General features: G+C 51.4%; 2 protein-coding genes and 1 long non-coding RNA gene across 5 annotated transcripts; 1 reads left to right on the top strand and 2 right to left on the bottom strand.

Annotated features, from left to right (window-relative positions):
* Positions 1–809: 809 nt before the first annotated feature.
* Positions 810–13574, bottom strand: LOC140602577 (uncharacterized). The gene is made up of 4 exons (XR_012005513.1): positions 13189–13574; positions 10172–10286; positions 5869–6366; positions 810–1545 (listed from the first exon to the last, which is right to left on the bottom strand). It is a non-coding gene; the product is annotated as an uncharacterized lncRNA (long non-coding RNA).
* Positions 13575–16772: 3198 nt separating this feature from the next.
* LOC140602575 (uncharacterized) lies at positions 16773–23737 on the top strand. Of its 2 annotated transcripts, none has more exons than XM_072772249.1 (3): positions 16773–17521; positions 20801–20934; positions 21285–23737. In XM_072772249.1, exons 1-3 carry the CDS (start codon positions 17103–17105, stop codon positions 21404–21406), a joined length of 675 nt encoding a protein of 224 aa, XP_072628350.1. In that variant the 5' UTR covers positions 16773–17102; the 3' UTR covers positions 21407–23737. The 2 variants fall into 2 exon arrangements, 1 of the variants encoding a protein (XP_072628350.1); XR_012005512.1 differs by having other exon boundaries at positions 16782–17521; positions 21193–23737.
* Positions 18934–25300, bottom strand: PDZK1IP1 (PDZK1 interacting protein 1). Of its 2 annotated transcripts, XM_072772251.1 has the most exons (5): positions 25150–25300; positions 24763–24936; positions 21849–21957; positions 19945–20040; positions 18934–19354 (listed from the first exon to the last, which is right to left on the bottom strand). In XM_072772251.1, exons 2-5 carry the CDS (start codon positions 24827–24829, stop codon positions 19282–19284), a joined length of 345 nt encoding a protein of 114 aa, XP_072628352.1. In that variant the 5' UTR covers positions 24830–24936; positions 25150–25300; the 3' UTR covers positions 18934–19281. The 2 variants fall into 2 exon arrangements, with proteins under 2 accessions (XP_072628352.1, XP_072628351.1); XM_072772250.1 differs by lacking the exon at positions 25150–25300 and having other exon boundaries at positions 24763–25054.
* Between the last annotated feature and the right edge of the window lie 1386 nt (positions 25301–26686).

The following is a 26686-nucleotide window of genomic DNA, read 5'->3' as shown; positions in this document are numbered from 1 at the left end:
GTTTCTCATGAATAAATAAAATCTTTTTAAAAAAAAAAGTAAATGAATAAAGGAATACATTAGTTAGGTTCAGGCTAGCTATAGTAACCAACAAACCCCCAAAGGAAAGAACAAAAATATTGCCCCTCCCTGTGCCAGTCTATCCCTTTGGTTTATTTTCTTCTCCAATACAGACTGCATCTACTCCCTCTGTGAGGATGACAATAAAGTCCTATTTTGCAGAGCATTTAAAATCTCTGAGTAATGCTCATTTCTCTCCATCGGGCCTCGATGGGACTTCTTGCATTCTAGGGTTCTATGAACTGAAAGACAAGTTCTTTAGAACTCATTAAGTTCTAAAGACTTAATGATGGAGGAGAGACAGGAAAACTGCAGTTAAAAATTCTCAACCCTATCCCAATAAGACTGTATTTCTCAGATTTTCTTGCTGTTAGGTGTGGCTGTGTGAGTTAGTTTGTTTAGGCCAATGGGATATGAGCAAAATTGATGTGTGTGTGCAACTCTTGGATCACGTCAAGAGTTTTAAAACCAAGCTGCTTGCTCTAGATCTCCTCTCCCTTTCCCGAGGGCTGGAAGGATTTTGGTTGATTTTGATAACTGACCATTTGGGCCACTTGTTTTTTCTCCTCCTGTACTTTAAATTCTACACTTCTGTTTTTTTTAATAATAAATTTATTTTTTATTGGTGATCAATTTGCCAACATACAGAATAACACCCAGGGCTCATCCCATCAAGTGCTACCCTCAGTGCCTGCCACCCAGTCACCCCCACCCCCCTGCCCTCTCCCCTTCCACCACTCCTAGTTTATTTCCCAGAGTTAGGAGTCTTCCATGTTCTGTCTCCCTTTCTGATATTTCCTACCCATTTCTTTTCCCTTCCCCTCTATTCCCTTTCACTATTATTTATATTCCTCAAATGAATGAGACCATATAATGTTTGTCCTTCTCCGATTGACTTACTTCACTCAGCATAATACCCTCCAGTTCCATCCACGTCGAAGCAAATGGTGGGTATTTGTCATTTCTAATGGCTGAGTAATATTCCATTGTATACATACACCACATCGTCTTTATCCATTCATCTTTCGATGGACACCGAGGCTCCTTCCACAGTTTGGCTATTGTGGACATTGCTGCTAGAAACATCAAGGTGCAGGTGTCCCGACATTTCACTGCATCTGTATCTTTGGGGTAAATCCCCAACAGTGCAATTGCTGGGTCATAGGGCAGATCTATTTTTAACCCTTTGAGGAACCTTCACACAGTTTTCCAGAGTGGCTGCACCAGTTCACATTCCCACCAACAGTGTAAGAGGATTCCCTTTTCTCTGCATCCTCTCCAACATTTGTGGTTTCCTGCCTTGTTAATTTTCCCCATTCTCACTGGTGTGAGGTGGTATCTCATTGTGGTTTTGATTTGTATTTCCCTGATGACCAGTGATGTGGAGCATTGTCTCCTGTGCTTGTTGGCCATGTCTATGAACTCTTGGGACTTCATCAAGATAAGAAGCTTTTGCACAGCAAAGGATACAGTCAACAAAACAACCTACAGAATGGGAGCAGATATTTGCAAATGACGTATCAGATAAAGGGCTAGTTTCCAAGATCTATAAAGAACTTATTAAACTCAAAGAAACAAACAATCCGATCATGAAATGGGCAAAAGACATGAACAGAAATCTCACAGAGGAAGACATAGACATGGCCTACTCTTCTGTTTTAAATTCACCAAAAAAGAGTGAGCCTGGGGAACCCTAAGCCCATGCAAAGCAGAATACCAGGCCCATACATGCTCTCTCTCTCTACCCAAAACTTTGCTGCATGGTCCTAACTATGCGTTGTCAGTTACAGGTCTTGTAAGCTAAACTTTTATTTTTTTCAAAGTTTCCTGATGGCTGTTGCTGAAGGGTGTCATCATAAGAACAATCATAAGAACCACAAGGACTGGTCCAGCCACATAGGTTACTAATAGGCTGAGACCAGTACAAAACACTGTCATACTTCTGGGACGCCTGGCTGACTCAATCAGTAGAACATGTGACTCTTCATCTCAGGATTGTGAGTTCAAGCCCACACTGAGTGGGGCTACTTAAAAAAAAAAGTTAAAAATAAATACCACTATACTTGTATGTTCTCCTACCAAAACAAAACAAATTTTTATAACTTTATTAAAAATGATTCTAACAACCACCCAGTTACTAAAGCTAGAGAGCCATCTACTTCCCTCCTACTCTCATCAGACTCAGTCACAAAGTCAAATTTCTAATTTTCTTTTGAATTCAACCCCTTTTCTCCATTTTTATTGGCAACATATTCATTCACTGATTCATTTATTTACTCTACTGTGGGCTAACAATCTTGTTAGAAATTGAAGATATCAATGATAATTAAGCATGGTTTTTGACTAAGAGGAGTTTTCAGTACAGTGAGGAAGAAGGCAAGTAAAAAACAATGTTTATAATACATCGTGAAAAGCAGTGTTCTGGGATCCCTGGGTGGCTCAACGGTTTAGCGCCTGCCTTTGGCCCAGGGTGTGATCCTCGAGTCCCAGGATCGAGTCCCACATCAGGCTCGCTTCATGGAGCTTGCTTCAACCTCTGCCTGTGTTTCTGCCTCCCTCTCTCTCTCTCTCTCTCTCTGTCTCTCATGAATAAATAAATAAATAAAATATTAAAAAAAAGAAAAGCAATGTTCCTTGGATTTGCCCAGAGAGCAGTGAGAGCCTAAGAAAGCGATTGCTAAGCAGCCATGTGGTGATGATGACAGTAAGTCAGGTAGGACATGCTTCCCAAAGGAGGTGATGCCTGTTTTTGGAGACCCTTCCTATCTGGCTGGACTCCTTCATGAACGTGGCAAGCAGCAATATTACTTAGAATTAAGGAAATAATTTTCCATGAGACTTCATGTTGCTAAGTGCTCATCTCAACTAATCCAACATTACTGATAAAAATCATATATAAAGGGTGCAGGAGGGAGAATTGCCATTACACATTGACTCAAGTGTGTTGAGTTGGCCAGGGAACAAACTTCTGTTTAATTGCCCTTAAGGGGCACTCTAAAAAGGTGAGGGTTAGTAACATCTCTAAAGGTAAGTTTTAGTATCACCATGGAAATGACTCTGCTCAGAGATACCAATGAGTTGGTAATCTAGACAGCTGTTGTATAACAAACACAATATGGACAGAAGCAGAATTACCAAGTGGATGATCTGGGAAGCGACCAAGAAAATTTTTCATCCACAGGTTTCATGGGATAGAATGGAAAACAACCCCTAAAATTCTAACGTGGAGACTGGGAGTTTGAGTGCTGCCCGTGAAGCTCTCCTGGTATCCATCCGGCCACTGCTACATACCATACACCGGGTTTTCATTATGCCATCCAGTTTCTCAGCTGACACTTTTAATGCTGGTACAGACCTCAGGGAGCTCACAAAATACCAACCAAAGATCATCAAAAACCCTTAGAATTGTTTTCCCTCCTAACATATCAGAGAGCGCAGAAGGACACCGCAAATAACTAGGAATGTGCCATGATGCCAACAACAACTCTGGAAAACCCAGCATTGACAATATTTTCTGGCTTGATCCCCCAAAGTGCTCATTTTAAAAGAAACCTGTAGCTTTCACTCTTTGGTCCTTTCTTTCTACTGTTCTACAACTTCTGCTTTCTTTTCACTATTTCCGCCATTTTCTTCCTTGCTTCTGGCTTCCTTTTCCTTTCCTCTTCAACCTATGCCCGCTCTCTTCAATTGCCCTTTCTCTGAGAATTGGTTTTATCTGTTTGAAGACTGAATGAGTTAAGTTTAGTTTCTACTAAGTCACACTGCCGGGAACAAAATTCCCCACAATAGACTTTTGACTCTAGTCACAGGTTCTTTGAACACTCTTTCCCGGAGCTTACTGCTTATCAGTTGCTGAATGTAATGGTTAATCTGATGTGCCAACAAGACTAGGCTGCAGGGTAACAGCCATTTGGCCAGGCATTTTTCTGGGCGTGTCTGTGAGGGTGTTTTCAAATGAGCTTAATACTCTAATTGGAAGACTGAAGAGAACAGAGTTCCCTTTCCAGTATGGTTGCTTATCAGCCAATCGACTGGAGACCTGAATAGAACAAAGAAGCTCAGTAAGAGCGAGCTCTTCCCATCTCACTGCTGGGCTGGGAAATCAGACTTTTCCAGTCTTGACACTGGAAGTGAAACATTGGCTCTTCTTGGGTCCTGAGACTTTGGGACTGGAGACACACCATCAGCGTCTCTGGTCCTCAGGCCTTCAGATTCGAGCTGGAACTACACATTGACTTTCCTGAGTCTCCAAAGAACTGATTGTATATCTTGAGACTTCTCATCCTCCATAACTGCATGAGCTAATTCCTTACTTTATATACACATACACACAATGTTATATTTATATAATATATATAACCTATTGGTCCTATTTCTCTGGAGAACCCTCAATAAACCCTGGATTAAACCCTCAAATCTGAATTTTCATTTTTCTTACAATTGTTCAGTTCAGCCAAAGTCTAACCAGATTGTCTACCATTTTCACTCAGTTTTAACAGCCAAGGTCACCAAGACCCTACAGGGTCAGACTAAAGTTGTAGCCAGGGTCTGGAGTTCCTGGAAAGCCAAATTAACTTTCCTGTTGACAGGAATTCTCTATGACTCCTCCTTCATTTCTGCAATAATCATCAGGGAATTCTGAGCATACTTACATAACTCTTCCCACCTTTCAAGAGAAGTCTCAAGAAATGGCCAAACAAAAGATTCTGGATTAGGGAGGGCTAGTCACCGTCTCCCTTGCCTACTCTAGGCTCTTCCTCTGGAAATCGCTCTGAAGCTGATGGTCCCTTTCATCTCCCCATCCCAGAGTTGCCCTGTCATCTGCTAGTACCAGCCTTTTCGATTCCTCCACACGCCTTCTCTTCCACAGCCCACTCTCGTGTCTCAGCTCACTCTCAGTATTGACTGAGGAATGGCTCCCTGACATTTAGGTAGGGCTTTTCCAACATAAGGGAGACAGTTCTTCATGGTCAGACATCTTCTTCATGGTCATGATTTACTAACACAAGATTGTCCATTGATATGATTGGTTTCGACCAGGTGCCTTTTGGAATACATAGCATGACTCTTCCTACATCTTCTGTTAATGTTTGTTTATGTCTAATTTGATCTATTTCTAGATCTATAACCTGATTCCACTGTTGGCCACTAGGTGAATAGCTATACTATATGGGGGCTTTATTATCAGAGGGAAGTGAAGTTACTAAGAGACAGTTTAATCCTTTGAAATCTTGTTTCAGGGATGCCTGGGTGGCTGGCTCAGTGCTTGAGCATCTGCCTTTGGCTCAGTTTGTGATCCCAGGATCCTGGGATCAAGTCCTGCCTCAGGTTCCCTGCAAGGAGCCTGATTCTCTCTTTGTCTGTCTCTGCCTCTCTCAATGTGTCTCTCATGAATAAATAAATAAAATCTTAAAAAAAAAAGAAATCTTGTTTCAATGCTTTGTTGGACTGGAGCAGCATGAATTCTAGGTCTTGTTTTGTCCCACTGCTGTGACCAGCTTCCTCTGAGTACTGTACCTAATGGCTTATGAATTCTGAGGTTTTTCATTCTTACTGGGGAGGACACAAAATATTCCCGGACTATGAGCTTTTGACTTTGCTCCTTCTAAGACGTTCAGATGTGCTTTGCTAGCCTTGGGTAACTTCCTCAGGTATGTGTTGAGCCACCCATGTGTTAAGCCTTCCTTTAAAGGAATGAAACTCTCTTTCTACAAAAACCATCTTGTCTCACTTGCCTGTTCTTAACTATTTCAACAAGAGAGAATGACAGAGCCAAAACCATACTTGTTCTGAAGCTAATGAACTTACTGAGTGAGATCACACATCTGTGCTGTCAGAAGCTTTCCATCTCCTGAGTCGGGGTATCATAATTCCTTTCTCTATGAAATAAACCGGCTCAAAGCACTTCATTTCCGTTCAGTATTTTGACTTGCATCTCAAAGTGTGTTCACAGTTAATAACATTAATTGAATTCATAGGGAATTATTTTTATTCTTGACTCTATTGACTCAAGGTATCATGTTTCACTTTTTAAATGGTGTCATTGTTCCAATCTACAGAGGAAAAACTTGTCTAGTGAGGCTAGGTGGTTTGTTGGGCATGACTCCATGGCCAGAAGAACTTCCTCGATCTCCTATGTTCTGGCTAAGCTAAGGGTGCTCTTAGGATGTTCTTGATCTCCATCTTACTTGTGAGTATTTTGAAATTCATTCTAGAGTAGTACTTTATAAGTTGGAGTAGCTGAATAGTCCCTTGGATGTGGTGAAAATGTCTGTAGTTTTCTTCCCAATAACTCATAATCCAGTCCTATAATGAGAAAAATATCAAATTCCATTAATAAGACATCTTAAAAAATACCAGGACTCCTCAAAACCATCAAAGTCATCAAAAACAAAGAAAGTCTGTGAAATTCCTACAGCACAGCTAAGAGGAGCCAAAGGAAATGTGACAACTAAATACAACATAGTATCCTTAATGGGATCAGAACAGGGAACATAAAAGGGACATTAGCAAAAAACTAAGAAAATCTGAATAAACTATTATTATATTAGTTAATAATAATGTGTAGGGGATCCCTGGGTTGCTCAGTGGTTTAGCACCTGCCTTCAGCCCAGGGCGTGATGCTCGAGTCCCGGGATTGATTCCCACATCAGGCTCCCTGCATGGAGCCTGCTTCTCCCTCTTCCTGTGTCTCTGCCTCTCTCTCTCTCTTTCTCTGTGTCTCTCATGAATAAATAAATAAAATCTTTTAATAATAATAATAGTAATAATGATGATGTGTCAATAGTGGTTCATTGATTGTAACAAATGTACCACGTTAATGTAAAATGTCAATAATAGGAGAAACTCAGTGTGGGGTATGGGAACCCTCTATTATCTTGTCAATTTCTCTATAAATATAAAACCATTCTAAATATAATGTCAATTAAAAAATCCTGGGGGGGTCTACAAAAAAGTTACCAAAACTAATAAGTTGGGAAGGTTCAAAGATAGAAGGTTGTGCACTAAAAAATTAACTCATCAGTCTTGAGATGTTCAAACCCTACACATGTGAGAAAATAGACTGGCTTTTGATGACTCTGAGGAGATAAACTCTAAGCTCTTAAAATATTTTGCCTGATGAGTGTCCTTATATATCTGGGGCCTTCAACCTCAGCAGGGAACTTATGCTAACAATGTGATTTATGGTGGAGAACTTGGGCCAAGCTGTATCATTTTCACCTCCCAAAAGGCTGGAGAGTTTAAGTAACTAAGATCAGTCACATTCTCCATTCTGAAATTACTGACTCCCAATAGAAATAAATCCTGGACATCAAGGGTAAGGCAATCTCTTCTGATTGGCCATTCTTTGTATGTGTTGTCACACGCCATTGCTGTGAGAATCAAGCGCTGTTCATTGACTCCACTGGTAGAAGACAGCATGTATCTCACTTCTGGTCTCTATGTGCCGGTTTCCTTTGCCGCTTTTAATGTACATCCTTTCACTGTAATAAGCTATAATTGTGAGTAGAACAGCTTTTCTGAATTCTCTGAGTTCTTCCAGTGAATCATCAAACCTGATGGTGGTCTTGGAAACCCCCAACACAAAGGCCAATAGGTCTGCATACAAAAATCCGTTGTATTTTCAGATAGAAGCAATGAAGAGCTGTAAAATGAAACTAGAAACACAAGTCCATTTACAGTAGCAGCTCCAAATATAAAACATGTAGGAATAAATTTTACAAAAATATGTTCAAGCCTATAGACCTAGACTACAAAACTTCACTAAATAATTCTAGAATTTCCATTTCATTCCTTTTTTTTTTTCATTTCACTCTTTTTTTTATAGATTAAATTATTTGGTGAAATTCTCCATTTTCCCCTCTATACTCTAAACACATTAGTCATAGTCATTTCAATGTCTCTGTCTAGCTACCAATATCTGGGCCACTCAAGGGACTGTTTCTATTGTCTGAGGTTTTTTCTTTTGCTGTTTTGATCAATTGGACTGCTTCTTGGCATTTTGGCTAAGTTTTTATTAAATGCTGAACATTGTGTATAAAGAATTATAGGATCTCTGGTAGGTTCACTGAAGAGGGAATTATCTTCTGGAAGTCAAATAGCATACTGGCAGAGCCTCATGGTGCAATTGATGGGAAGTGGGCAATTTGGACACAGCATTTCCTTCCAGTGCTTGCAGGTTGCTTTGCTTTGTAGTACTTGTAATTATAGTGTACATTTATTTTGTACCATTTCTCTCTACTTCAGAGCCCAAAGAAGCTCTAAAAGGCACCATAAATTTTGAGCATCAGGGACATGTAGAAAAAGGGGCCAATAGATTGATGAGCATTTTGTATGATGTCATCTTCATCTCTCCAGGACATATACGAGAGGCTCAATACTCCAAACCCAGATCTGAATTTCTTTGAACACATTTCTTTAAAAAAAAAAAGGTTTTATTTATTCATGAGAGACACAGAGAGAGAGAGGCAGAGACACAGGCAGAGGGAGAAGCAGGCTTCTGCGGGGAGCCTGATGTGGGACTCGATCCCAGAACCCCGGGATCATGACCTGAGTCAAAGGCAGATGCTCAACCACTGAGCCACCCAGGCACCCCTGAACACATTTCCTAATGACCCTGGACACCACTATGAAGTGTGCCTTCAGTCACCAAGGCAATGCCTAGGTGAACAGATCAGTGACTAAAGGACAGGAGGTAAGCTCAGTCACCATCAGCTGTTCATCCATTAGCATGCTGCTCCACCTCCTCTCTTCCAATAGCTCCAAATTCTGCCTAGAAGCAGTGCTTAACGAAAGCAAACTCATCCACCTTGACCAGCACACTTTCCTGCATCACCATACCTGGTTTACAAATTCAGCCACCAAGGGATCCCTGGGTGGCGCAGCGGTTTAGCGCCTGCCTTTGGCCCAGGGCGCGATCCTGGAGACCCGGGATCGAATCCCACATTGGGCTCCCGGTGCATGGAGCCTGCTTCTCCCTCTGCCTGTGTCTCTGCCTCTCTCTCTCTCTCTCTCTGTATGACTATCATAAATAAATTAAAAAAAATTCAGCCACCAAAACCTCCATTTTAATAAACTTTGTCTGGTGGCCAATCAGCACACACATTTGTCTTGGGCTTCACATTGCGTGAGACTTGCATCAAACAACCAGTTGTCTGAGACACAAATGCCAATGATGGATGCTTCAGGGTGGTGTTTGGACATTTCTCAAGAAATAAATGGTAGCTAAACTTGAGGCAGGGCAGGGCCAGTTCTAGAATCCCAGACTCCTGAACTTCAGCCAGGGTTCTTTCCATTAGGGCCACTCCCACAGGGATCCCATCAATAGTCACTCTACTCAGACTCCCAGGCTGGGGAGACTGCTCTCTCTGCACAGGAAAAGGCGGGTTGCTGGTCCAGCACTGATCTTCCCAGGGACTGTGTAAGCTCTGCCATCTGGTGGCTAATCAAGACATTAAAAGCAATAGGGAGTAATATTCAAGGTATACATAAACCACATCTTCTTTATCCATTCATATTACTCAGCCATTAGAAACGACAAATACCCACCATTTGCTTCAACGTGGATGGAACTGGAGGGTATTATGCTGAGTGAAGTAAGTCAATCGGAGAAGGACAAACATTATATGTTCTCATTCATTTGGGGAATATAAATAATAGTGAAAGGAAATATAAGGGAAGGGAGAAGAAATGTGTGGGAAATATCAGAAAGGGAGACAGAACAGAAAGACTCCTAACTCTGAGAAACGAACTAGGGGTGGTGGAAGGGGAGGAGAGCGGGGGGTGGGGGTGAATGGGTGGCGGGCACTGAGGGGGGCACTTGATGGGATGAGCACTGGGTGTTATTCTGTATGTTGGTAAATTGATCACCAATAAAAAATAAATTTATTATAAAATAAATAAACAAATAAAAGCAATAGGGAGAAAAGATAATGAACGGGAACAGGCATTTGCAAAAAGAAAGCACTGCATTTTGTGCATGAGTTTTTAGAAAGTGTTCAGGCTCAAAGCAAGCTGGAACCTTCTCCCTCCCCTTACTGATTACACTGAGGTGGAACTGATTAAGTGTACATGGATTCAACCCTTAGAGAAACCAATAGAGAGTACTTACCTTACAAGAGCCTTAGAAATACTCATATTCTTGGGGCATCAGGTTGGCTCAGTCAGTGGAGGGGGCGACTCTAGATCTATGGTGAGTTCAAGCTCCGCATTGGGTGTAGAGATTACTTAAAAATAAAATGTTTTTTAAAAAGAAATGCTCATATTGTTTGATAGAGTCATTCCACTCCTGGGGGTTTGCCCTACGGAAGGGATATTGCTTCAGGGCTTTGATAGAAGAGGCACAATGACTAGTGTCATCCAGATAGAGGCACTGTTAGGGTACAGAGATCCACGGGGAGTGGCCAGGAGCCAGACCTCCAGCTCCTCCCCAGACTGAGCTGGGACATCAGGAACAGGCGGATGGAGAAAAAGAGACCTGGGAATGCAGTCACCTGGAGGCACAGTAGGGCTTCAGGGCTGGGGAGACTGGGTTGTTCTTTCCAGGCAAATGGGAATTCACTGGATTCAGCGGATCCGTCAACCAAGCCTAGGTCCACCCAGCCCAACTGGCTTGCAGACTAATCCCAGACCCTACTTGGTAAAGAAGGACCTTTGTGAAGAGGTAAAAACCATTTTTAATACCCTCAGCTGGGCCAGGTGAAAAGAGTGAGCACAGGTGGGCAACAGCTGGTGGGCAATGAATGCACGGTGAGTGATAGGCAGGTGGCCCTGGGGCTACAGAATGTCACGTCTTACACTAGAGCCTGATGCTGGACTCTCACCACGGATATGAAGTAGATCCTCTCTTTAATGTCCATTTAAGGAAAAGAAACTGAGTCCTAGAGAGGTGAAGTGATTCTATGAGGTCCTGCAATGGACTTAATTGGCTGAGCTGAGACCAGCTGACATTCATTCAACAAACAGCAAGCACTTGCTCCACGCAGGGACTGTGCCCGATGTCTTGGGGATGTCCTGCCCCCCGGGAGATCACAGACATAGAACGTGGGGAGGGAAAAAGGCATCAGAGAGTCATCCTGAAGAACGTGAGGCTGGCAGAAGGGACACTGTGAGGCCTGAATGAACACCACAGGCGCAAAGATGTGAAGCAGTGTGGGAGGAGAGGGAACGGGAGGCTGGAGAGCCTGAAGCAGTGAAGAGTGTGCAGCCGAGAGCGGGTGACCAGAAGGTGGGAAGGTGGAAGGATGCCAGGTCACAGAGGGCCTTCACTGTGGCCGCCTACTGTTGCTCAAGATACTGCAGGCACAGCAGAAAGGAAAATTACACTCACCACCTATTTACTGTGTGCTTTCTGTGCATGCGTTTACTCATTTACTCTTCACTGCAACCCAATAAGATGGGCATCATTTTACCCCTTATTTTAAGATTCGGCTGCTGACATACCTTTGTTATGAACTTGCCCAACATTGCACTAATTAATATAAAGTTGGCGGAGAAGGATTTGCCCAGGGAAGTCTGGCTTCTAGCCCATGCCCCCAGTCACTAAGCTGCACCTGCCTGGAGCAGTGGGGTTCACCTTGAAGGTGTAAAGGGCTGGATCCCATTTGGCTGTGTCTGGGAAAACTCTCTCTAGTGGCAGTGTGGAAGCTGGTTTGAGCATGCAGCAAGAGCGAAAACGGGAAGACAGGAAAAGTGTCTGCAGACCACTTTTTTTTAATCCATCCAGGCGAGCTGGAGGCCAGAAGCAGGGGAGCAGAAATGGGGCGAGGGAGAGGAATTCAGTGTCAATCCCATCTCTGACCTGAGTAGATGAGTGGTGGTATCACTAACAAGGACAGGGGATGCAGATTGGCAAAATAGCAGGATTCCATTTGGACCTCAGGTCCCCGAGGAATGGTGCGAGAGGCAAGCAGGTACCAGATGGAATTCTAGAACTGGGATTCTAGAACTGGCCCTTCCCTGCCTCAAGTTTAGCTACCATTTATTTCTTAAGAAATGTTGTCCAAGCACCACCCTGAAGCATCCATCATTGGCATTTGTGTCTCAGACAACTGGTTGTTTTATTTGGGACTGATTTGGAAGTTGATACTTCATGGCAGTAATGGGAATGACCTGAGTGGATGAGGTGCCCATGCCATTCCTTTGAACATGTACTGGGGACCCCCAGCATTGTAGGCCCATGCTGGCCACTCTGACACTACAATCAACAAGACAGGTGCAACTCCGCCTCATGGAATTCCAAGTTCACAGTCTCATTCAGAGAGCAATGCCATGACCACTGTGAGCCCCCAGGCCTGTGAGAACCTGGCCAGCTGAGGGCAGATGGTCAGGAGCAGTGCCACAGAGAAACTGGCCATTATCCTATTATGCTGAGAGCAGAAGGACCAGATAAACCATCACACCTTGCGATGAGAAGAGGGAACTCTAGTGCCCTGGGTGCGGGCCGTCTCAGAGGTGTTAGGAGTGGAATCGAGGCTACGAAGTTGAGGAGCAGGTGCGAAGGATGGAAGTAGAGGGGACAAATGTTGACCCCCTCCAGATCCCTGAAGGGATCCCTCTCTGCTTTCCTAGATGCATCTTTCCAAATTGAAGTTTTGCATAAGCTTTACAATGGCAAACAGCTCTTCAGCTCCCCATTTCACACACACACACACACACACACACACACACACCCCGCACACACAGAGAACTCTATGCTGGAGTAGAATTAGCAATGGATTTAAAGTCCAAAGACTAGAGCACAATGCTATTAATTAGCCTAATGCCACTAACTAGCCCAATGCCACTAAAGTCACCTCCCTTTCTGAGTCTGCATTTTCTCCCCCAAGAAAATGGGCTGAGTTATATCCAGCTGGAAGGATCAGAACAAGGCTGCAATCAGAAAGCACCTTCCCAACCATATAGTAGCCCTCGGCTTTCATGTCAGAACCAGCACCCCCACCCCCACCATCACGTGTTTGGCTTTGAGGGAAGGCCCTTCCCAGTCTCTGTCCCAAATGGTTAGCTCTTTGGGCCTAGAAGATGCTTCCATCAGCTTCTCCCCAACCTCCTCTCTCCCTCTCCCCTCTGCTTCTTGGTGCTCCCTCTCCTCCCTGACCCTTTCCCCATCTTATTAGCACCTGTACTCACCTCCATCCACCTCCATCCCACATGTGGGCTTGTAGCTAGAACTGGTCAAGAGCCTGGTTATTCATTTGCAAAGTCCACATGCAGAATTGTACCAGCCTCAGTGATGCAGAACGAACCCATGTAACCAACTCCATTATGCTGGTGCCTCCAGAGGTCCAGAAGAGCAGCTGGGTCCAGCATGTTCTGTACTTACCAGCTGTGCAGAGCCTCTCGCTGCTTCTCACCCCAACTTGGTACATGACCTGAGGCTTCAGATTCCACAGTACGATATTAGTAACCTGGGCTAAATGATTGTAAGGATTTGGCTAGCTCCGACACACTGGTCTCACACGCAGTTCAGCTCATCCTGTAATAATGATAGAAACAAAACACAATAGCTAACACTTATTGGGCCAGACACTATTCTATGTGTTTTATGAGCATTGTTTCCTTTAATCTTTACATCATCTCTCATTAGATAGACACCATTTATTGCCCTCGGTTTATAGACAAGTGAGCTGGAGCTTGGTGAGTTGAGTTCACTTATCCAAGGCCACTTGGTATTACTTGTCTGAGCATGGCTCTATCCAGGCTGCCTGACCCAGGCCTGGGCTCTTAACCCCCCAATGGGTGAAATTTCTGGCCCAGCTACTAACCACCACTCACCTGAGCTTCAGAGCTGAACTGTGCACCCACCTTGCCCTCCAGTCTACCCCCTGTAGATGCCCCAGAAGCTTCTCATTTCCACACGCCCATAAATGCATCCTTACCCCACCACACACACACACACACACACACACACACACACACACAGACAGACACACACACACACAGACACACACACACACACACACATTCTTGCTTGTCCCCTGGTACCTGCCATTCTCAGTGCCATTCACAAGGCTATATGGTGCCTTGGTGAGAAGCAGGAAAAGGCGCCCCCTCCCTTCAGGCAGACACAGGCCCAAACTAGCTTGCAGGCCTGATTTTTTTTTTTTAAGATTTTGTTTATTTATTCATGAGAGACACAGAGAGAGACAGAGACAGAGACACAGGCAGAGGGAGAAGCAGGCTCCATGCACCGGGAGCCCGATGTGGGACTAGATCCCAGGACTCCAAGATCACACCCTGGGCCGAAGGCAGGCGCTAAACCGCTGAACCACCCAGGGATCCCTAGCAGGGCCTGATTTAGTGGAGACATGGCCTGCATAGCCCAGCTCAATGTCCCAGATTCCACCATCTTCCAACTTGCTCAGACAATACTGGAATTCATCCTTGATTTCTCTCTCTTTCTCTCTCTTTGCTCCTCCTCCTGTCTCTTTCTCTCATCAAGCTCCCTCTATTTTGCTTCTCCAGGGACTCAACAAGGAACATATCCTAGAAACTTTGTCATCCCTTATCCTCCAGAATAGCACACCAGGGTGGAAACCACTGGGCTCCCAGATCATTTCTGAAAGAAAGCGAAGTGTGTCATCAGGAGCAGGATGATGAAGGCCCCAAGAGCCTGCCCCCCCCCCCACCACCACCACCGGTAGGGCTTGCAACCTAAGGTAGTCACAGTCTTGGCCTCTGGGGCCACAGGGAGGGGGCCCTGGAGGCCAGCTGCCCTTGAAGCCTACGGTAAGGTAAGGTGCTGGCACAGCCTGGGGGAGGGGGGGTGTCCCTGGAGCTGGACCGAGGGAAAGCCTCTGGAACGGCACCTAAGAAGGAAAGAGCTTCTTCTTTTTTTTTTTTTTAACTTTACAAGTCTATTTTATTTTTTTTAATAAATTAATTTTTTATTGGTGTTCAATTTGCCAACATACAGAATAACACCCAGTGCTCATCCCGTCAAGTGCCCCCCTCAGTGCCCACCACCCATTCACCCCCACCCCCCGCTCTCCTCCCCTTCCACCACCCCTAGTTCGTTTCTCAGAGTTAGGAGTCTTTCTGTTCTGTCTCCCTTTCTGATATTTCCCACACATTTCTTCTCCCTTCCCTTATATTCCCTTTCACTATTATTTATATTCCCCAAATGAATGAGAACATATAATGTTTGTCCTTCTCCGATTGACTTACTTCAGCTCAAGTTCAAAAGCTCTACTCATCTGCCCTTTCTATTGAGCGTGGCCACCAGATGGCAGCCGAGGCTCCAGGCCGGCTGACGAGGTTGGGTGGAGCACAGATGTTGGGGCTCATCACTGACCCTGCGGCCTTGGATCAGGGTCAGGGAGCAGGAAAGTGTGAGCACATGTGCATGCACAAGCACGCGTGTCTTTCTGCACCTCTGTGTGCTGAAGGGTACGGACAGACATACGCCTGGGCAAACCACAGGGGCTGAGCCCTTTCCTTTGGGTTTCCTCCTCACACCTACCGCTTCCCTTCCCGAGTCTAGCCCTGTCCAGGGTGCCGGTGATGCAGAGGGACGTGACCTCGTTCCTGCCCTTGGGGAGCTCCCAGGCCTGGCAATTAAATAGCCGCAGGGTGGTGCGGACAGAGGTGGCTGGGATAGCCCAGAGAAAGGCCCAGGGGTGGGCACAGAGCTTCCCCGGCAACTGGAGGGCTTCCTGGAGGTGTCAGGTGCAAGAGCAGCCCAGGATCTGTTTCCTCCCAGCAGCCCCGCAGGGAAGACAAGCCGGTGGAGCAGCGGACGGGCTGGGCAGTCCACCAGCGGTGAGGCACAGATCTGGAATTCGAACCGGAGCCTGCATGATTCTCAAGCTCAAGCTCTTGGCCACTGTGTGCACTTCCAAGGGGACCTGGGAATGTGGAGAAGAGCCAAGCTGGGGGAGGCCAGGCCCCAGGCCAGACCTGGGGGAGGGGCAGATGCCTCCCGCCCTGGTCCCAGAGAAGCTTCTGATAGTTCCAACTATCTGAGTCCCCTGTGAACTTGGCCCAAGGGGACAAGGCAAAGTGTATGGGACTGGGATCACCCCCGGAGGGCCACTCTGCACTCCCACCCTCACCTGTACCCTAAGCTGGGGGAGGAATCCCTGCCCAGCAGTAGTCTTGATCATCTGATGGCTCCTTGGAGCAGTATTTCTGCTCATGTTACTCTGAGCATGAAGAAAGTCATCTTGAAAATTATTCCAACCATCTGGCACTCTGCCCTCTAACAGGTGACACTGGAGATAGAATTCCCCAGCCTTTTGCCCTTTTTTTTTTTAAACCAGCTCCAGACTGGAAGTTCCTCTTTGAGTCTAACTGAAGTTAATAGTGCTGCAATCTACCTCCAACTCTGCAGTTCCTGGGTGGAGCCTTTAGTGGCTGAGTTTGGATGTAACTTATACTGTGACCCTGTGACATCCACACGTTTTAGGTACGGAAGGGAAAAGGAAGGTGCAAGTCCTGCTCCAGGAAGCAGGAAGAGCAAGGTCCGCCGGCAGTCAGAGGATCTCCGGGCCCTGCAGCCAGAGCCGGGCCACCTGAGCGTTCTGCCCAGAGAGCAGGTGGAGGGATCGGGGGAGATGATGCCACAGGAAGAAGAAGTGAGATGCCAATGAGGGAGGGCGAGGGACTGTCCCTAGCCAAGGGACTGGCACGGGGCCCCTTGGGCAGGCGGGGCTCGCAGGGGGACCCACTGGAAACAGAGAGGATGGAAGGGGAGAGGGGACGGTGGGCGCTAGGTCAGGTGGAAGGGGGAGAAGGAGGCTAGACGGTGGACGGTGGAGGAGGGAAAGCTCCATCAAGGCTGGGAGAGCAAAGGAGGAGCCGGACTGGGTGGGAGAAAAGGGCGGGGAGGGAGCAGGAGAGAGCAGGAAGTCCCGCGGGGCGCAGGGGCCGCGTGGGGGGCCCCCCAGCCTTCCTCCAGCGGCCGGTCCCTCCCCCTGCCTGTCAGTCAAGGAGACGAGAATCCCCTCCCCCCGGGGCTGGCCTCCCACCCGCCTCAGCCCAGAGGCCCCCTTCCCCAGGCCCCCGGTCGCCGCCCCTTGGGGCTGGCTGTGCAGCCCCGATAGATGGTGGGGGGCCCAGCTGGTGTGTTATCAGCCTCCTCCAGGAGCGAGCCTGAGCCACTCGGCGGCTGCCAGCCTGAGATTAGGCCCCGGAGGGTCATTAAGCACCGCCCTGGCCCGGGCCCAGCCTCCTTTCCCTCCCTCGGCTGGCCAGGCTGGCAGGTGGGAAGAGGCGATAAGGGCCGGGGGCTCTGGGGCCCGCAGCTCTGTGCCCCGTGCCCCCTGCCAGGGCAGGAACACGGGGTGGGGGCGGGTCAGTGCCAGCCCAGCACCTGCAGGGACCCCAGAGTTCCCACCATGCCGGTTGGTCCAGCCCGGGAGGGGCTGAGGAGACTCCCAGAGAGGCCAAGGCAGGGAGCTGGTGGTGCCCCAGGAACCAGGAGGACTGCAGCGGCACCCCCAGGCCCTGGGACGCCTCACAGGTGAGACAGGCCAGGCTGCACTTGCTGCCCGGAGGCCAAGGGATGGTGGCTCTGCCTTCTACCCTGGAGGGCGTGTAGGGCCAGACCTGACCGCCCCCCCCAGCCTCTCAGGGACAACTCAGGGCAGCACTGGGAGGGAATGGAGGTTCGTGCAGGGAGAATCAGATCCAAGCAGCCAGAAGGTTCAGACCAGGAGGCTAGAAAGGAAGAAGAGGGTGTTTGTGCCTTAGCAGAGGCCCTCTAGTAACTTCCATCCCTCCTCCAGTAAGGTAGAGGTTGGACTGGCTGGCCCCCTGGCTCTGCCCTTTGGTCTGGTCAAGGAGGACTTCCTAGAGGAAGAGGACCCTTGGCAGAGCCAAGGAAAGGGAATATGCAGTTTGAACTGGCAGTGGTGGGTGAGAAGGCATCTGCCCACGTGAACACAGCCACAGTTCACTGAGCTGAAGGTCAGAGAGGGGAGGCAACTTGTCCTGAGTCACTGCTCAGGGCCCTTCCCTCTGCCTGCAGGCTGCAGACTAGACCTCGGTGTGGTAAGAAAGGATAATTCGGATCTCAGGTGGAGTATTTGTCTGAAGGCTTCGAAAAGCAGAGCAATGGCTGTGGTGGGGAAGCAAGGGGGGCTGGGACTGGTTGGAACAGCGTGGACTGCCTCCTACCCTCTGGCCTGCTCCTCTGGATCTGGGAGTGCTCCTGGGTGGGTCTGTCTCAGGTTGTCACCCCAGACTCTGTTCCGTTAGAATGGCAGTCACAGGGAGGAGGGGCCTTCACGGTCAGCCAGCCAGCTGGGAGTACCTTCTCCCCGCCCCCATCCTGCTTCATTCCCCAGGGGACCCAGTGCCCTGACTCCACGTCCACCCAGGACTGGGAGCCGGTGGCGAGGATGATTCTACCCCAGGTTTGTGGTGAAACTGGCCAAACCCTCCCCAGAGGGGAAGGTTAGTTCAGAGAGGACTGTGACTCTCCCAAAGTCCCATAATAAGTCTGCAGGGAACAGGGACTCAGCTGGGCTTCCAAAGTCCTAGCCCAAGCTCTGTCTTGGAGCTTCTTATGCTCAAAGGCCAACCCATGCAGGCTGGAGCCGCCTGGACGGGGGATGAGCAAACAACCTGCAAAGCCAGGCAGCATAGAGACTTGGTAGGGGTGTCGGTGCTGCGCAAAGACAGGCCCAGAAGCATAGCTGTTAAGAGTAGGTCGGGGGGTTGGGGGGCACCCGCAGGAGGGTCTCTGCCTAGAACAAGGGGCAGAGTGGGTGAGCTCCCTGGCCCCGTGGTCCTCCCAGAGAGGGTTTCCTGCGTAATCCTCCAAAGCCACCATGACAGTGGCTTTGGAAGGTGATTGTCATGATTCAGAAAGCAAGGTTGGACCTGGTTATAAGCCTGAGGGGCTGTTTCCGAGCCCTGGGAACATCAGGCTTGGAAATACAAAACATCTTTATTTCACAGAAATAAGAGCCATTTCCACGGTTACAGGGAGTGGATGTGAGGCAGGGAGGAGGTGACGAGCTGACTGTCCTCTTCTGAAGGGTCTTCTGAATTGAATTGGGTGGGAGACCTGGCGGGAAACCCTAGGGCCACAGCTGAACCCCAGCCTGGACACAGCCCTGACTGGCTGGTGACAATTCAAGGGAAGGTGGGAGGTGTGGGGTTGGGAGAGTCAGCCTCTTATTGTAGATTCCCGTGTAGAGGAGAGGCTTGTGTGGTGAGCCGGGCATCGGTCACAGGCACCTGGGGTCAGGGCGGAGGGCCACAGGCAAGTGGGGGTCACATGGGGGTGCTGCGGACATTGCCCTCCTCTTCAGGGACATTCTCATAGGCATTCTCGTGTTCACTGGACCTGAGAGAAGATGACAGGGGTCATCACCCTTCCCAGGCCATCCCCTTCTCCCTGCCCCGTCTTGTACCTGTGTGGGCAGTTTCTTCCAGAATAAATATACTTGAGTGCCAGAGGGACTTCCCCTGCCCACATCTGGTCTCAGGTGCACCTGAGACTGGAGGCCTCCCGGCACCCTTCACTGAGCCCCATCTCTCTCCTATGCTGAGCTCCGCCCCCCCTGGGTCCCCACAGGGCCCCCACTGAACCACCCCCTCATGGAGCCCATCTCCTCACTGAGCTGCCTCCCCTCCTCACCCCTCTCCCTGCATTGAGTCCTCCCAACTCCCTTCAGAGTCCCCTCCCCCAATGCACCCTTCCCTGTGAGTCCCAGTCCGCTGGCTGCACCCCTGCCCCCATCCCCATGCTGGGCCCCCAGGAGCCCTGCATCCTCACAAAGCCCTCACAGGCCTCCCTGAGCTCCTCTCTTTGCTGAGCCCCAACCTCCATGAGTCCTCCTCCTTCCCTGCCCCCCCCCCAGCCTTCTCCCCCACCCCTCAGAACACCTGGTCCTTCTGGAGCACAGCGCGGTCAGCCCTGTACCGGCGCCTCACCTGAAGCTGGCCACCGTCAAGGAGTACCTTCCATCTGTTCCTCCCAGGATCCCATCTGCCTTGTTTGCAACGGTCATGACCATGTTCACAGGCTCCCTGTGGGCGAGGTTCATCAGTGGGGCTCCCTGGGTCCCGACCCTCTTTGTCCTCCCCCTTGTCCAGTCGGGCCCTGTCCTAGGCACCTGTTGTCACAAGTCCAAGGGCAGAGGCTGGCCCCCCGCAGAAGCCCCTCTCTCCAGCGGGGCGCTGTTGGTGGCCTGACTCTGGCCCTGCCCCATGGGCCTTCACAGCCGTCTCCCCCGTCCAGGGTGGGGGCCTCAGGTCCCAGCTCGAGAGGTGCAATGGATTTACCCCAGCCTCACACCGACCACCGCCCAGCCTCCCATGCGGTCCCCCTTGTGGCCTCAGCTCATGACCCAGCGGGACTTAGCATCCCCCCACACTTCCTCAGGGGCCTCCTCCGGCACTGGGTGCACAGGGTCCGCATCCACTGAAGGCAGAGCTTGGGTCCATTGGAAAAGGAAGCATTTCCAACAAAAAGCTCCTGGCCTCTTATTCGAGTTTAGACCACGGGAGTGCGACCTCTGCCCCCACCTACTGGAAACTGCTCTTACAGGGACTCTCTACAGGGCGCCGCCTGTCCTCCCCTGGCCACCCCTCCTGCCCAGGGCGCCACAGACTTGCTGTGTCCCACGGTGCACTCAGCACCGGACCTTGGGCTCCGCACCTCGGTCCTTGGGGCTGTCAGAAGCCTGGGCTCATCCCGTCCTTCCTCCCTCCTGCCCGCCGCCATCCCCATCCACTGCCCCCTCCACAGCTGCCACATGTCCCCTCTCTGTCCCCTCACTGCCTCCAGAGTCCAGACTCTCCAGTCTCGTGTGCAGCCCCTACCCACGCGTGCACCCAGGGCAGCCAGAACCGTTGTGCTCAGGCCACCTCTCCTCCCAAGACCAGCATACAAGCTAGCGCTGGGGTCCTGTCGCAGGAAAGGTAAAGCCCAAAGTTCGGGGTATTGGTGTGTACAAGGCCCACTAGGCCCAGGTCCTGCCCACCTGGCTGGCCCCCCGGGGACCTCTCTGGCCCTCGCTCCACCTGTGGCAGCTGGTGTTCCCTCACTGGGCTGCACCCAGGCCCCAGCCCCATTCGTGAGAGCTAGCGGCAGGTGCCACCTTGCTCCAGGGGTGGTGAGCACAGGGTGGGCTGGATTTTAGCCCACCCCTCTCTAATTCTGTGCCTGCCTTTGCCCAGGAACCCCTGGTACCCTCAGTGTCCTCTTCCCACAACTGCAATGCCTTCCCCTGCATGCTCTATCCTGAACCTGGCTCCTCTGCACTCCTCAGCCCTCAGAATAAACGTGCCATCAGAAGCCCTCTTGGACCACGGTCCCTGGGCCCCCAGACCAGGGCAGGCGCAGCACCACAGTGCACTCCCTCCTACCATGGAGCTGAAACTTGCGCTGTGATTGCTCCTGGCCTTCCGGTCTGGGAGCCTGGAGTGTGGGGCTGTGTGTGTCCCACTGACCCTCTGAACCCCAGCGTGTGGCACCTGACCCTGAAGAAAGATGCAGCCTTCTTCCCAGAGGTTTGCAAAGCCCCCATCACAGGCTGGGCCAGCGTCCTGACTACGGAGAGACACAGAGCCCTCAGGGAGAGAAGACCCCGGAGCTCACGGTGAATGAGAACCAGAGCTGTGGGGTCCGACGAGCCCGGCTGGCAGCCACTGAGCCTGAGCTCCCGGCCGGGAGACCTTCAGCTCAGTGTCACTCCACACAGGGACAGGCCTGGACTCTGGGCTTCCACGGCCCTTCTCAGCACTCCTAGAGCAGTAGCAGTGGTCCTGGGGTCTGGCCTGCCTGTGCCAGCGCAGACCCTGCCCCCAGCCACCCCTTCCCGGGCAGCACTCACGGCTCTTCCTGGCACCAGAAGCGGTTGACAGCAAAGGCGATTGCCACGAGGACCAGGAACACAGCCACAGCGATTAGGCCTTGCATCCAGGGCTGCAGGTTGCCCAGGCCTGGAGAGAGGGGAGTGGGGATGCTGCAGGCGGCTCAGCTGCTGTGGGGGCTGCAAGTGCAGAACCCTGGAAGGAGGGGATGCTCCAAGGGCTAGAGCCTGTGTCTGAGACCATCAGCTGGCTGCCAGGACCAGAGGAGACATCCTGGGGCAGCAGCGGTGGTGGCGAGGGGGACCCGCTTGACCCCCCCACTGAGCTGAGAAAGGGATGACACTTGGGAAAATGAATTCAAAAAAGGAATGAGGAGCCAAGGAGAGACAGCCCAGAGCCCCCACCTGCCCCACCACATGGGTCACCTGCAGGGCCCCCTACGGAGTGTCTGGGCCCCAGGGACCAAAGGGCAGCCCTCTGGACAGCTGGCCTGGGCCCTGCCAGCCCACGGTGTCTCCCGTTTGCCCTGGCTCCCAGAAGGCCGGAGCGGCCCGAGCTGATAGGACTGGGCTGGTATCTGGAAGATCCTGTTCTGTAATGAGGTTTCCCTGGTACGGGTAGGGCGTGGGAGTGTAGGACAGGCAAGGCTGCTTAGCTAGGGGTGCCCAGAGAGGGGTGGGACCAAACACCCTTGGAAGAGCAAGGCAGAGGGGCCAGGGCTCCTCCAGGCCGTGGGGCCAGGAAGAGAGCTTCAAACCTGAGCCCCTTTGGTCTCCTCCAGCTGGGGGCCTACCGGACTAGGCCAGACACCAGGTTGAGGCCCCATTCATCACCTCCTCTACCTCCTGACCCTTGACCTTTGACAGCACCTCTCACCCTCCAGGTTTCCCCAAATCTCTGCCCTCAGCCACTGGCAGGCCAGACAGGCTCTCCCCTCCCCCGGCATCCCTGTGCTCCAGGAGCCTGAGAGAACTGGGCCCTGCAGAGGATAGACACGCAGTAGCAGACAGGTCTCAGGAGGGGACTGAAGCCAACAGGAGGCTCCTAGAGGGTCTTGCCTCCAGGCCAGAACACATGCAGCCCTAGTGCCACCCTGTATTTAGGAGGGCCCAGGCTGGGCATCAAAGCCCTCATTCTGTCTCATTCTGTCTCAGTCTCACTCAAAAGTCCTTCCTTGAGTCTACCCTAAAGCTCTCCCGCTACAGAGAAGGCCCAGTCTGTTCTCTGAGTAAACTCTGAGTCTGGCAGATATAGGGAAGATGGGAAGGATCTGGGAATTCTCTGGCCTGGGGCCAAGTCACTGTGGTTACCCTGAGTTCCATACTGGCCAAAAAGCAGTGCTTTGGACTCATTGTTTCCCCCAAGAAACAATGGATCAGACCCATGTTTCCTCAGGTCAGTGGTTACTCCAGGATGGGGAGTAGGGCTAAGCCCTGGGAGGCCCCGGTCTGCCTCCTCCAGACCTTGTAGCCAGCTCCCTCCAGATACCAGGGAGCCCCAGTCCCTGCTGCTCCTTCCCTGTGGCTCTGAAGTGAGCAGAGAGCCTCAGGCGGGAACGAGGTGACCTGAGCCCTGTCCTAGAAGGATCGCAAGTCCCTCTGTTGTCACCTCAAATTTCCTTGTCGATGAAGTTCTTTCCGGCTCATCTCTTAAATTGGGCAAAATATCCTGCGGGCCATGCATCCGCTGCTGGGAACCCAGACCACCCCCTCAAGCAATCGGGACTGCCCTGAGCCAGCCAGACCCCGCCGGTGATTGACCCCAACACGGAGATCCCCCCGACCTTCACTGCCCACCTGCACGGACCCACCTATTTTTGCCCTACATTTTTTGCACCTAAACCTGGAAGTACATTTGGCACGCTGGAGACAGTCTTGGCCTCACCAAAATAAATCCCTTTCTTGTTTCACCACTGCTGTTTCTCTGCCTTTGGATTTCGTCAGTGGCAAGTGGCCAAACCCGGGGTGTTTGGGACCCCCGGAACCAGGCGTGCTTGCACCCCGGCTGCATCCCTTCTTGTTCTGCTGTGTGATCCACGCAGGTTACTCAACCCCTCTGATCTCCAGTTTCCAAGAGGGCTTCTGAGCCTGGGAGGCAGAGGTGAAGCAGACATGCGTGCAAGCTGAGGGTCTCTGCAAAGGAGGGGGACTCCAGGAGCATCTCCGCCAGGCCCCTTCGGGCCCCATCTGGACCCACGTGCAGGGCCCCACACTTTGGCTGCAGATGCAGCAACACTGCTCAGGGCAGACAGCAGAGCTCAGGGTGTGGTGCTTCACGGGCACAAAGCCTTCCCACACCCTAGCCTGGCAGCTGTCCCGGGAGGCAGGCAGGGCAGCTTTATTGTCCCCACTTTACTCACTTTATGGATGAGGAAACTGAGTCTCAGAGGGGGGCAGTGATTTTCTCCAGGCCGCACATGGCAGGACAGCGGCAGAGCTGGACAGAGAGCTCGGGCTCGGGAGGGGGCCACACCGGGGCGCTGTCCCCCACCCAAGCCCAGGGAGCTGAGACAGTGAGGACTTAGGCCAGAGCCCTGACAGTGCTCCCCGGGGGGCCCAGCCTGCCCTGGGAGGGGGGCTCGGGTCCTGCTCCCCCATTCCTTATACCCAGGACCCCGTGTCCTCAGGACCCCGCCGTCTCTCGGGCAATTCCTGCTTCAAGAGGCTGGGCCTCAACTCCTGTAGGTCTCCAGTCCGAGACCCCACACTTCCCCCACTGCCTGCGTTCCTCACTGGGAGAAAGTGAGTCACAGACAGAAGCCTTGCTCAGGAGTCTCTGCCTTCAGAGGTTCCTCCAGAGAGCCCAGGCTCTGCTTCTTCCCCTCCCCATTGCAGGTGTCCGGGTGATGAGGGAGGCCAGACAACCACCCCATCCACCCTGGGTTCCAGGGACCCAGCCCAGCCCTCCTCACTACAGCCACCCGTCCTGTATTACCTTGTTGACAGCTGGCAGGTGGCACTGCCGTGAACAGACCCAGAATGAGCAGGGTGAGGGCCGACATGGCTGCAGGAAGCTTCTGGGCCTTCTCTGGCAGCTGGTATCTGGGCTCCTGGAGCTGCTGTGGGGTCTGCCCGGAGGGCCAGAGATCAGCTTGGGCTCAGTCTGGCCCTGGAGGAGAGAAGCTAGTAAGGAAAAAGGCACAGGAGGAAGGAAGGGAGGTGGAGAGAAACTGCCCTCCCTCCCATGGTAATGAGCTTCCAGGCCTGGCCTCCCAGGTCGGTGCCCGGCCCACTCGAGCTGGCACTCGAGGTCATCTTTCAGAGGCTGGCTAAGAAAGCAGGTCCGAGGAGGAGGGAGATGTGAGGAGAGTTGGTGCCTCACCGCCAAGCCCCAGGCCTCTCCAGTTTGGTCAGCTCCCCCTTCTTCTCACAGCGGGGTGGGCTGGGGCTGGGGCTGGTTGTGGGGAGAGGAGTGACAGTGCCGCTCCTGCGGGCGGGGCGTCTTGGAAGGCTGACAGTGGGATTAAGAAATCTGTTGTCTGAGCAGGAGCTTGGGGAAAACCCCAGAGGCTAGGAAAGGTCAAAGCTGACCGCCCACGGCCGGGCCTACTCCCTGTTTTTCTCCTCACCTGTCCCTACTCAGCCAGGCCAGACCATGGGGCTCCAGTCCTGGGACACAGCTCTGGCTTCTGTCCCTCCATCCCTGGCCTGGCTCAGTAGCTCTATCATCCACCCTCTCTCATGGGGCTCCGGACAGAGGGCCTGAGGGCCCCAGTCCCCAGCCTTCCCCACCCAGCCCAGCTGCCCTGGTCCTGTTCAGCTTTCCTCTCGGCCCCCAAGGGGTTCCTGGAAGCTGGGTGGAACCTCCCTGGGACAAGACCCAGGTTTGGTCAGAGGCCTCTATATATCCCTCTGACCCACCTCCACCCATCACAGGGAGACAAGTGGGTGAACACAGCCCTGCTGTGCCGGCAGAAGAAAGATCCCCAGGTGGAAGGATCCCATGGGGGATCCTGGGCCCCAAGCCCCAGGATCACATGGAGTCCATCTGGCCCTCCAGCTCAGGAGTGAAGAATGACCCAAGTACCTGTTGAGGCCCGGGGCCAAGAGTCACACTGGGTGTCCCCCCCTCACCCCTCCCCAGGAGTACAGGAAGCCAGAGATGCGGAGAGTCTGACTCCACAGACACCAAGAAAGAAGGACCCAACATACTGGGTGAAGTCTCAGAGATGGAGGGTCCCCAAAAGCCAGGGCGTAAGCTGGAAGCTCCTCCACAGCCTCCTGGCCCAGAAGCCACCAAACTGCTGTTCACAGGACCTTGTGGGCCACCCCTTCTGTCACAGGATGGTTCTGTCAGTGGCAGCAGTCAGGTGTTCTGCCTCAGCCCTACTTCCTGGGCATGCACGATCTAGGGCAGGGCACCCCGCTATCATCCAAAGATGGGGATGATCCGGTGATCTAGGGGAGCTTGGCTTAGACTTGAGTGACACATACACATATGTCCTGTTCTCCCTCCCTAGCCCCAACCTGGTGTCCTCAGAATCTTCTGGCACAGTTTGGCTACAGTAGGCACCATTTGTGTTAATAAACAGCCAGGGAATCACTAATTGGAATGCAAGGAATGGGGTTGGATTTAATAAATGTCGGGATGCCTCCTTGGAGAGTTTTGAGCAGGGCAGCCACGTGGCAGGTCCGGATTTGAGAAAACACCTCTGCCCTCAGAATGGAGAGAGGGGAGGGGAGGAGCTGCAGAAAGGAAGGTCGGCAGAGGGGGGGGTCCCCCACAGCAGCCCCACACCCAGCGGCTTGGCGGCACTGGGCTGTGGCGATGCACCTGAGCCCCAGTTAGGAGGTGGGGTGCGGGGTGCACAGGATGTGGCTTCTGGACGCAGTGATGGGCCGGGAGTGGCTGCGGGGAC

Source organism: Canis lupus, chromosome 13 (assembly GCF_048164855.1).
Source record: "Canis lupus baileyi chromosome 13, mCanLup2.hap1, whole genome shotgun sequence".
Classification (NCBI taxonomy): domain Eukaryota; kingdom Metazoa; phylum Chordata; class Mammalia; order Carnivora; family Canidae; genus Canis; species Canis lupus.
The sequence above is the reverse complement of the archived record's forward strand: the minus strand, read 5'-3'. Positions and strand labels throughout refer to the sequence as shown.